We start from the raw sequence: 12,354 nt of genomic DNA, 5'->3' as shown, positions 1-12,354 counted from the left end.
TGTGTCAGGAATAGAAAATGGGGAAAGTTAACGTGATGGCAGACCATCTTTGGCATTATTATTTTAAACAGCTGCAGGCCTCCTTGACTACAGGGAGCTTTTCACTCTACAGGGACCAAAAGAAAGCAAGATGCACTAACAAAACCATGGTCTACCAATTATTTATATGGTATGGTCTGAATACATTGTAATTTAAGATGCAAAAGAGGGGCCTTCTGTCCAAATGAAACTACTTCTCCCTGGGAACAATTCCTATTCTCAGCCCTCTGTGGCACTTGCTAGAGGTGCTGGGGATTGGTCACCTCTCAGTAAGCAAAGCAATTAAGAAAAGGATGGCTGGATGTGAAATGATTTTTGCCACTGTCACCCTGCCCCCTCTCACTGCCAAAAGAAAAAGGTTAAAAATCACAGAAAGAGGGACCAAGGAGGTTTGGTCTCACACATTATTCAAAGAAATCATTCCTAGAGAATGTTATTCTTAGTTAAATGGCTGACAAGCGAGGCTGCGGGCCTGGGGAATACATGCAGCAGAGCCCAGATGAGTAGGGCACTAGGCATTCAGCCTCCAGGATACTAGACCTGCCGGGATGGGGAGGAGTGACACTTGGAAGAAGCTGCTTCAGGGAGTTTCTATGCTGTAGGACGTGGATACTTCCCCTCAACTTCGGGAAGGAAGCCTTGACTCAAAATTGGCCCAGAGGCTCGGTGTGTAAAACCTTACTTTTGTGGCCATGGTGAGGTGTAAAGATAGCGTACTTATCCTGAGAAATTATTCTCAGGAGGATTGTGAGTAGGCTCTAAAAGTAAGTCCTTACCCCAACTCCAGTGAGATAAACTGTCCAGAATTGAATATTCCTACTTCCTGCCACACATCAGGGATCTCAGATTGGCTCGGCCAATGCTCTCCTTCACTGAGGAGTCACACTGCTATCACAGGGGAGCAGTGACTCTACTGCCCTGACCAATTTTCCACATGGATGAAAACTGGAAGAAAAAGCTTTCTAACCAGAAATACAAAGTCAAATCTGACCCCCAGTCAGTCCTCCCACCCCGCTGCCATGGTGACCCCAGAGCAGCTGCAGTAGTTACATGCCCTTTTCCAGCCTTCCCATGTAACCAGAGCTGAGAAAGTGAAAATCTAATATCTTATTAGCACAGAAAGCACAGAGGCTGTCCCTGAGCCTGGGCTGGGCTAAAAGCATCTGCAAATCAATCTGAAAGCTGTTCTACCTACTGGCCATTTCTTGAACACATTCCAGTTTCAGAAAATATGGAAAAAGGATAAATGAACCGGTCAGAAAGCTCAGGAAAAAAAACAGGTGCAGGGACTTCCCTGGTGGCACAGTGGTTAAGAATCCACCTGCCAACGCAGGGGACATGGGGTTCAAGCCCTGGTCCGGGAAGATCCCACGTGCAGCGGAGCAACGAAGCCTGTGCGCCACAACTACTGAGCCTGCACTCTAGAGCCCACGAGCAACAACTACTGGGCCCACCGTGCCTAGAGCCTGTGCTCCGCAACAAGAGAAGCCACCACAATGAGAAGCCCGTGCACCACAATGAAGAGTAGCTCCCGCTCTCTGCAACTAGAGAAAGCCTGCGCGCAGCAACGAAGACACAACACAGCCAAAAATAAATAATTTTTTAAAAAATTTAAACAAACAAAAAACAGGTGCAAACTAGAACCAATCTCCACCCACAATGTTATGAGCTAACCTAAGAATGTGGGGGAGGAGCTCCAACAGACCTGGTAACAGCAGGAGCGGCACATTCTGAGGCAAGGCAGCAATCCTTTCTTTGTGATTCATGTTTAGGAAGAGTCAGCAATTTACTCACAAAACATGGGACAGGAACCGGCCACCCCTGGAAGGCAGAATGGCTGCAAACAAAGCTTCTCCTCCCAGACTCCCAGAGACCCCCTGTGAGCCCAACGCTTGCCACCCTCTTCTCAGGTCAAAGGTTAAAATGCAGTTGGCTTGGAGATGAAATTTTAAAAGATGATGCACAAGACACACAGCGTTAAATTAAAACAAACAAAAAACAGGCTGTGGAACCGTAGTACATGATCTCATGCTTTTAAACATTTTGGGGGACAGTATTAGCAGGAAACATAATCCAACTATTAATGCAGAGTACTTCCGGAGACTTGGGATTATAAGGGACTTTCACTTTGTTATATACCTATATAACATCTACTTATGTTTATAATGATTAAATTTTTTACAGTGAGCAAGTATATTACTCTTATAATAAGATTTTTTTTTAAATTTTCGGCTGTGCTGCGCAGCACATGGGATCTTAATTCCCTGACCAGGGAATGAACCGGTGCCCCCTGCATTGGAAGCACAGAGTCTTAACCACTGGACTGCCAGGGAAGTCCCAGAAAAAATATTTTTAAGGTGATGGGATGGTTTAAGTCATCCCAATTCATAACGGTCACACCATTTCCTCTCTACTGCAAGGTTTTGGTTCGATTTCTACTGTGACACTGGCTGTGAAGCGGCAGGTGGGTAGCAACACAGGCCCCGAGGCATGAAAGGCCTAGCCATGGCTGGCAGGACTATGAACTCCCAAGCACTGCCCTTGAAAGTGATGATGCAATATTTTATTTGCCAGGATGAGCACAGTGCCCAGGTGCATGAGATGGACACAAAAACAGGGACACAATGACTTCTGACTTTGAACTGCGTGGGGCAGTCCTGACAAACAAGTTTTATTTGGAATATCATCTCTAATTGGTTAGAAGTGACTGCCGGGACTACCACATGGAAACTGGGTCCTGTGGCTATTCTACCATGAGTAAGAGAGGGAAAGATGGGATGGGTGGTCAGGTGGCAGCACAGGCTTTCCCTAAGAAAAGCACAAGTTCAGCAGAAAGCAGCCAGAGCTGGGGAAAACACCTGACGGACTAATTCATTCAGCCAGTCACCAGAATCTGAGAGAGTCCCGATGCCCAATTCACAGATGTGCTGTGTCCAGGGAGGGAGGCAGCAGTCCTGCTGCCCTGGGCACTGTGTCTGCAGCCCCAGCCCTCGGCTCAGACAGGAGCCACATGAGGAAGTGGCTACGGGTGGTGTCAGAAGGGGGCTGAGGACACTGGAGAGGTACAGACAGCACACCACACAAGGGTACAGTCTATACGACAACTGTCTAGACACTTCAAAAAAGGTCATCACTAAAAAAAAAAGGCAGAGAGAACTGTTCTCGACTGAAAGAGACTAAGGAGGCAATAGCTAAATGCACTGTGAATATTGATTGGATCCTAGAACAAAAGACTCAGCTATAAGAGACAGTTTTAAGTCAACTGAGTACATTTATACATAGATCTATATGAAATGCTCTTGAATTAATGCTAATATTCTTAAAAGTGATAATGTTATTGTAGTTATAGAGGAGAAAGTCCTGAAGCTTAGGGATATATGCTGAGATTTTTAGAAGTAAAGTGACATGGTGTCCGCAGCTCACTTTCAAATGGTTTAACATCAATACAGGGGGCTTCCCTGGTGGCACAGTGGTTGGGAATCTGCCTGCCAATGCAGGGGACATGGGTTCGAGCCCTGGTCTGGGAAGATCCCACATGCGGCGGAGCAACTAAGCCCGTGAGCCACAACTACTGAGCCTGCACTCCGTAATGGGAGAGGCCGTGACAGTGAGAGGCCTGCGCACCGCGATGAAGAGTGGCTCCCGCTCGCCGCAACTGGAGAAAGCCCTCGCACAGAAACGAAGACCCAACAGAGCCAAAAATAAATAAATAAATTTATTTTTTAAAAAAACAATACAAATTATGGGGAGAAAGAGCAAATGTGGCAAAATGTTAACCACTGGTGAATACTGGGTGATTACTGTAGTACTCTTTCAATGGATTTTACCACTTTCAAATTTAAAAGTTAGGGAGAAAAGAAAAAGGTCATAACTCGGTAAAGTCTGACCGGCAATAGGAAGAAAGACCGAATGTACCACGGGTGAAGCTAACCGTGATGACCAGCAGGCACTGAGCACTTCCGTGTGCCAGGCGCCACACTCGGCGCCCGATGTGCAAGTCCCCCTGAACCCTGGCAGCCCAAGCAGGCAGGTCCTGTCATCACCCTCAGTTTGCAGATGAGCAAGTGGCAGAACAAAGATTCTAAATGCGGTCTAATTGCAGACCTGAAGCTCTATATCACTCTTCCCAAATGCCTCTCCTAGTGAATGTTTTATTTTAAGTACATCAGGAGAAAATGCTACAGGGGCCTAAGAACGGGGAATGGTTAAATAATCTGTGATACAGCCATTTAATGGAACATTGTACAGCAATTAGAAGTCATATTTTCACAGAGTAATGACAGGGGAACATGCTCACAAAATAATGTCTGGTTTAAAAAGTAATGGTTCTCAAAAAATGGTCCTCCAACATAACTCTTAGTTACTGAGTTCTTTTTTCTGCAGGAAAACGGGAGTAGGTAAGCTGGTAAACTCAGGGCTCTTTAGCCTCATCTGAGTTATGCTAAAATTTTTTTGAGAACTATAATACCTCATATTCTGAATTACGTAAAACTAAAAACCTATACACATGCAGAGAAATAAGACTATAAGGAAATACATCAAAATATCAACAGTGGTTTTCATTAAGTGGAAGATAATGAATCTTTAAATTCTTTTTCAGTTTTTGCCTTTTGTTGAATTTCTACAATGAACATGCTTTAATTTTATGAAGAGGAAAACAAATTCTTTTAGGAAACTGAGTACACAAAAGACAACTGCCCCCAACATACACATTAAGCTCACAGATACCACATCTAATTATTTTCCTGAAATTCTATAAAAGTACAAACTAATGCCAATAAGGGGAAGCATATGACCAGAATTTAAAAGGAAAAGGAAAGAAAGAAGAAGAAAACAATGGAATTAAGGTATTCCAGGTTGAAAACCAATCATTCCATCAACAACTAATGTGTACTGTGTGCCAGGTTCTCCGAGACAAGGAGAACAGAGAATCCTGTTCTCAAGATTGAAATGTGCCGGGAAGAACTACCAGGAAGGTTACATTCAAAGTGCTGCTGGGGGTGGAAGAGTCCTGAAGAATGAGGACAAGTTCCAGAGGCAAGGAAGAACGTGGGACACATTTCAAACCACACGAAGGGTATATGCAAAGCAGAGAAACACAAAGAAATTCTGCTCTGGCCATATCCTTCTAATACATGGTGTGTATTCTTGTAAAACAATTTTAAAATTAATGCCTGTGGTAGTATAAAACAGAAAGAATGGGGAGGGAGGGTTGGAGGGAGGAAGAGAAGGCAGGCAGACAACCACAGCATAACAGTACTGCAGTAGTGCGCGTAGGAGGGAGGAGTCGAGAGTGCGCCGGCATCTGGTAGGCAGTGAGGAAGCAAGAAGAGGTTTATAGTGGAGGAAATGCCACGTAATCAGGATGGACTGAGAAGGAGGGTGACAGTGGGGCAGTGGAAATGAAGTGGAGGAGAGAGCCAAGAGATGACAAAGGACAGCAACACACTTGGGGATGGATTAGATGAGTCAGAGAGGACCCTGAAGTTCCAAGCTTCTGGGTGTCAGGGTGAGCAGTGGTGCAATCTAACAGAGCTTTAAGAGAAGCAGCAGCTCAGCAGTGGCTGGTAGTGAACTGGGGGCAGGGTTGAAGAGGTCTTCGCACCTGAAAGGATTCACAGGTAGAAGAACACCTGTAGAAGCACAGGTAGAGGAGAGGCAGTGGACATAATAAAAAGCTAATCACAGGGCTTCCCTGGTGGCGCAGTGGTTGAGAGTCCGCCTGCCGATGCAGGGGATGCAGGTTCGTGCCCCGGTCCGGGAAGATCCCACATGCCGCGGAGCGGCTGGGCCCGTGAGCCATGGCCGCTGAGCCTGCGCATCCGGAGCCTGTGCTCCGCAACGGGAGAGGCCACAGCAGTGAGAGGCCCGTGTACCGCAAAAAAAAAAAAAAAAAAAAAAAAAAAAAGCTAATCACAGTCTAAGAGTCAGAGAAGCAAGGTGGGTATGGTAGATCAAGCCCACAGATGTGCTCAGCGAGAGGGGCATGCAGGTAAAATTCAGGCATTTGGTGCTACCACAGGTGAGCCAGTCAAGGAGCCCACTGAAAAGGGAAGCTCACCCTGACAGGAGAACCCTAACTAATAAATGAAGAAGGAATTAGCATGATCATTGTCTCAGGGAAGAATCATCAATGGATGCTAAAACTAGTGGGTGAAAATATTAGGAGAAAACAGATACTTACACAGTCTGAAAGCATTTTCCTACAAAATACTTATTCATACAATGGGGGAAGAGTAGCTTTACAGTGGAGAAGCTTGGCAGACACCACTACCTTAATCAAGGGATCAAAGAGAAAATCTCCAGTGATGGGACAAACTGACAACACAAGCCAATTGGTATGACGCACTGAGAAGGACACAGCCTCGCTTCCCTGCTGTTACTGCCACAAGTACAAACATGAACCTATCGTGAAGAAACATACAAAAAAAATCCAAGTTGAGGAACCTCCTACAAAATAACTGATCTGTATTTTTTAAAATTATCAAGACCATGAAAAACAGATAAACTGAACTGTCCTAATTAAAGGAGACTAAAGAGACTTGATAATTAAATGTACCATTTAATGTGGTCTGAGATTAGCTCCTGGACCAAAAAAAATCTTGTCTTTTGCTATTAAAGAATGTTAATGTGACCAATGATGAAATGAAAACGTCTACAGATTAGATAGGTTAGTATTGGGTCAATGTTAATGTCTTAATTTTGATAACTGCATAGTGCTTACATAAAGGGAATGTTTTTAGTAAATACCCACTGAAGTATTTAGAAGTACAGGTGCATCATACCTGCAACTTCCAACCATTTCAGAAAAAAAGATACACATACACACACACACACACACACACACACACTCACACGATACAGGGAATGTGGTAAAATGTTAACATTTAAGGAACCTGGGAATTGTAACTTTCAATTTCTTACAACTTAAAATTTTGGTAACTTTCCTATAAATCTGAAATCACTTCAAATTAAAGTTAAGGACCCCCCAAATGATATAAACTATCTCTTGAAGTGCTAGGTCAACAAGGAGAGGCTTGAGTCACTCAAACCTTCTTCCTGAAGATTTCCTCCTTGCCCAAGGCAGAGGTGCCAGGAAGAAACGGATATAAAACCAATGTCAAGAAGATGGACACTGACTAAAGGCTTTGGCTACAGATGGTCTAAACAAACTACAGATCTGCTATGATTATGCCAAGTGCTTACTGTGATTCAATCCTGGTGTGCTACTGAGAAAACCCTGGAAATAACTACAGAGTCTTTAGAGAGCTTCAATTTGAAACCCATTTCCCCTGATTTGGCACATCCTGAGTAAATATGAACACCACCACTCAGCTTAACATGATGCTGCTGAAATTATTAGCAGAGCTTGGTAGGCTGTCCACACCACACAATACTTAATATCATTGCAGGTAATAGCGGAATTAGAAAGAACACATAGGGAGGTTATAATCCCTACCTTGGTTTCAAATTAGTAGCAGCCTATATCCTTGAGCTCACCTCTTAATGCTCAAGGGTCCACATAACCATGTGCCCACTACACCACATCCTCAAAGCTCATCAGCTTTGAAAGTATCCAGGAGAAAATCAAGGGAAACAATGACATGAAACTGGAAGCTCCGGGGGTTACAAAAGAAATGCCAAGGATGGGAATTCCCTGGCAGTCCAGTGGTTAGGACTCTGAGCTTCCACTGCCGGGGCCTGGGTTCAATCCCTGGTCAGGGAACTAAGATCCCACAAGCCATGCGGCATGGCCAAAAAGGAAAAAAAAAAGAAAAAAAGAAAAGAGAAATGTCAAGGAGACACGTTATGGGAGCTCTAAATGAACAAAATAAGTGTTTTTAACACAGGTAAAATTTTAACATTTCAAGAGCAATACAGAAAATTTTAAGACAGTCAGCCTTTGTGATAACACCAAGTTGCCAATGGAACTGAAATGCAGCTGCTTGACTAGATGATATCTAAGCATCTTGGCTGGTTTTTTACTGCAGGAAAAAAATTCTAGCAATATATGAATTTCAGGCACCTGATCGATGGCCATCTATCTACACATTCCTTTTATTAAACCAAAATGTGTTACCATTTGGGTCCAGTACAGCGCTGAAGTCACTGATAAATAAAACCCTTTCCCTGCTGAGAGACCTGTAGGGGACAAACAGGCTGCATGCTATGACAGGGAGCTGCGGGACCATAGAAAAGGTATTCTAACCAGCCACAACTGCAGTCCTGACACAGGACTGCCCCCACACACTGAAAGGCCTAACACATCTTGCACGACAGCCTCAAAACTACATGAAGATGGAGGATCCACAAGTCTGACAGCTCTCGGGATTACTCAGCTCCTTCCCAGAAAGCATCTCACGGAAACAAGAAATAATTCCAGAATCTCCAGATGGCTTAGCCCTCTAGAAAGCGTCCTGTAAACAGAGAAAGCTGTAATCGGCTCCGAGGTAACACTTACCTGTGGCTTCAATGTACTCAATACATCGCTCAATAAATACAGGAATCGGTTTCTCTGGAGTCACCACGGTTGTTAAGGGCACCCCAAAATAGTTACTCTCCCAGGTTGCCTTTGTGATGGATGGCCGGGGTTTGGGCTTTGGTTTCTGTCCAGGAAAGAGAAAAGAAAGCACAAAAACAAAGTGATTCTCAATATACAACTCAAACTTCAGTAAGGCTTCCAGAGGGGAACTCTCAGTGGTGTGGAAACTGTTAGAAAGATTCCAAGCAGGATAAAGAGACCCACTTACTCATCTCATTCCTCCAAGTATCACACAAGATGCCAGCAAGCTGCCACATAGTCACACCTTGGGTGTGAAACTGCATTATCAGAACAAAGGTGTTTATAAGAAGCAGGCCATGTTTATTTAATAACAATGAGATGACTGTCCAACATCCTTTATCAGAGGTACAATGGAGTAAACAGGAAGCTTTCCAAACATTCCGTACAGATAATAGATACTATACACTCAAGGATGGTTAAAATCTTTTCAAAAGATTTAAAAAGTGGAATTGAAAACTAATAATTTCCTCCTTTGAGAAAAGAAAGCATGCATTCTGCTGAAAGCCCAAGAGAAGAATTCCCTTTGATACATCAGCCTGGGGTTAATTCCCAATGGCTTCTGCATTAGGAAAGGGTAAAACCAACTAATCAGACATGACAAATAAGATAATTCTTTGTCTTTTCCTTCCTAGCAGTCACCTTCCTCATGTAGTAGGAGTAGCAGCAGCAGCAACAACTACTTGAGCGCTGCTACGTACCAAGCCAAGTCCCAGATACTGTTTCTATTAAACCTTATGGCATTCCATTTTACCAAGGAAAAATGTCTCACGTGACACAACTAACAAGTGACAGTGCCGGGATTCAAACCCAGGAGGGTCTGTCTCCAAAGCCCACGCTCATAAACATTACTGAGATATTTTGCTGCAAAATTATTCAATCCTTTTATTTTGAAGATCACATGAGGAGGAAAAAATGCTCTAAACCAATGGTAAATTTCCTAAAGCTACAGAAATACACCTCAAATTTTGGGCTTTTGTTAAAATATCTACTAAGGAGGAGGATAACCAAATAGAATCAAGGTAAATGGAGCAGGTGTATCTCCAGCAATTCAGTTTCATTTGCAAGTTAATGAGACTAATTTAGAAGGGCAGGTTTATTTACAAATATGCCCAACTTAAAAGTATTGAGGGATCTCTGCATAAAATCCACTAAAGAGGACAGCTATCCAGCTTCTAGGTCGGGGTCAACCATTCCCTTTCCTTATCCTGCTCATCCTCATTCCTTTTGGTACCCCCTTTATATGAGAACAAATCACTTCCTGTTTAGTCTGAAATTCGCTGAGGACTTCCTGTGCAAACAAGTGGCAAAAAAAAAAAAAACAGCTGAGAATAAACTGTACATGAAAGAAGGAACGAGGCCATGTCTGGACTGCTGGTTGACACTATCTGAAATGACAACCCAAAGGCAAAGATGATCCGGTCCTCACACAGCCCGCTAACTGATCTGGTATGGAGGACTGTAATGCAATGTGAATGGATCCGAGGGTCCCAGAGAAGAACATGCACTCCACAAAGCCTGTCGCTGCAATATGCCTGCTCCTGGTAAAACCAGTGACACAGCCTCTCAGGCTGCAGGGAGTGTCCGCTGCTCTCTCCCCTGTATGGACTGCCTGAGGCAAACAGGCTCTGATTTCACACTTTTTACCCAAGAAGTATGGAAAAGCAAATTAATGATTTATCTTTACACGAAATAATTTAACCAATCTAGACTCTCCCTAGCATCTTCTACTTACATGAAGTACAACATAAAGAATTTAAGCTTTCAAATCTAACAGACCAGGGTTTGAATCCTGACTGAGAAGTTCTCTGACTTTGGTCAAGTAATTTAGCACCTTGGGGACAGTACCCTCCTCACGAGGTGGTCCTGAGGGTGAAATGATGTGATGTACTGGAAGTGGCTCAGTGCCTAGAGCGCAGTAGTTGCCCAACAATGTGAGAAGGGCTGAGTGTTTTCCATTGTTACACACTGTAGCAACCGGTAACAATGCATCAAGTGAGGCTCTCCCTTAAAAATGCCATACCATTTAAACTGTTAGCTGAAGAATCTGAACACACAAGGAAGACCATCCGGATTTAAGCGACAATCTTTTGGCCAACCCCAACCAGGCAGCATTTGCCAGTCAAAACTAACATAATAGCACTCTTCTTCAATAAAACCTTGAAGCTTCCAAATAAACTGCTGTTATGGAATTTTAAAAAATGGGAACTTTAAGAGAGCTGCCAGGAAGCTACTTCCAATCACTATAATGCCTTCTGACCATAGTTCTAGTAAACAGACAATAAATTTTAATCTCATACTTCCTCCACCCTCTCAATACTAGAGCAAGATAATGAGGTGTGTTCTAACAGTCTAAGTTAGCTAGAAAATTTAGCCTCCATCAACTGAATACTTACTAAGCACCAGATCCTTGTTTAAATTCTTTTTTTTTTTTTTTTTTTTTTTTTTGCGGTACGCGGGCCCCTCACTGTTGTGGCCTCTCCTGTTGCAGAGCACAGGCTCCGGACGCGCAGGCTCAGCGGCCATGGTTCACGGGCCCAGCCGCTCCGCGGCACGTGGGATCTTCCTGGACCGGGGCACGAACCCGTGTCCCCTGAATCGGCAGGCGGACTCTCAACCACTGCGCCACCAGGGAAGCCCTGCTTAAATTCTTTATATGTATTATTTCATTCCAGATTCACAACAGATTTGTAAATATGGGTGTTAAAACTCCATTTTACAGATGAAGAAGCTGAATCCCAGAAAAATTCAGTTACTTGCCCAAGTCAGTTCTGACTACAAAACCTGCGTTCTTAACCATTATGGTTCATTACCTTCCTCTGAAAGTTCTTGGGATATGCGGAATAAATAAATGATTAAGGGTACACTGAGAATCGGAAGAACTTCTAAAGGTAATAAAGACTCACATAAAATACCAGGGGTCTTTAAGCTGGGCAAGGGAAGAATGGGGCATGATGACAGCTATTTCAAATAGCTACAGGACTATCTCATGAAAAGAGACAGATGATTTTGTATAGTCCTGTTGGGAGAGATAAGAGGAAGACAAAGAGGCAATTCTGGCCAGAGAAATCTAAAAAACAAAAAAACCCCAGCTGTTTAAAAAGGAAAGGACTGCCCTGTAAGTATTCAAAGCAGAGGCTGCAACCTACCTGCCATACTCATTGTCAAGGAGATGCTGCTGTCAGATGGAAGGCTAAATGAGAGAGCTGCTCTTTTTTTTTTTTAAAGGTAACTTTAAAAAAAAATTATTTATATATTTTTGCCTGCGTTGGGTCTTCGTCGCTGCGCGCGGGCTTTCTCTAGTTGCGGCGAGCAGGGGCTGCTCTTCGTTGGGGTACGCGGGCTTCTCACTGCAATGGCTTCTCTTGCTGCGGAGCACGGGCTCTAGGCGCGCGGGGTGGGGGGAGGCTTCAGTAGTTGTGGCGCATGGGCTTAGTTGCTCCGCGGCATGTGGGGTCTTCCCGGACCAGGGCTCGAACCCGTGTCCCCTGCACCGGCAGGCGGATTCTTAACCACTGAGCCACCAGGGAAGTCCCAGAGAGCTGCTCTTACCCCTCTCACCTCAAAGAGTCTATCTAATAAGATCTAACCTAGTTCAGCACTTCAACTTACAAAACAGAGAGTAAGCTTTGGCAACGGCATCAACTCCCGTTGTTGAATGACATGGATATTAATTCTCATCCTCTCTAAGATTTAAACAAACTCTGCTTTACAGAATGTCAAAATACTTCCTTGAAATAACTGAAGGCTCTCTA

General features: G+C 43.9%; 1 protein-coding gene across 1 annotated transcript in view; it reads right to left on the bottom strand.

Annotated features, from left to right (window-relative positions):
* Positions 1 to 12,354, bottom strand: part of ARHGAP35 (Rho GTPase activating protein 35) — a gene marked incomplete at both ends in the record, with an annotated part of 73,570 nt that overhangs the window by 49,311 nt on the left and 11,905 nt on the right. Inside the window, one exon of the mRNA XM_079723613.1 lies at positions 8,501 to 8,645. Within this exon, the coding sequence (XP_079579739.1) occupies positions 8,501 to 8,645 (145 nt within the window). The remainder of the gene's footprint in view (positions 1 to 8,500; positions 8,646 to 12,354) is intronic.

This window comes from Hyperoodon ampullatus (genome assembly GCF_949752795.1).
Source record: "Hyperoodon ampullatus genome assembly, chromosome: 18".
Classification (NCBI taxonomy): Eukaryota; Metazoa; Chordata; class Mammalia; order Artiodactyla; family Ziphiidae; genus Hyperoodon; species Hyperoodon ampullatus.
The sequence above is the reverse complement of the archived record's forward strand: the minus strand, read 5'-3'. Positions and strand labels throughout refer to the sequence as shown.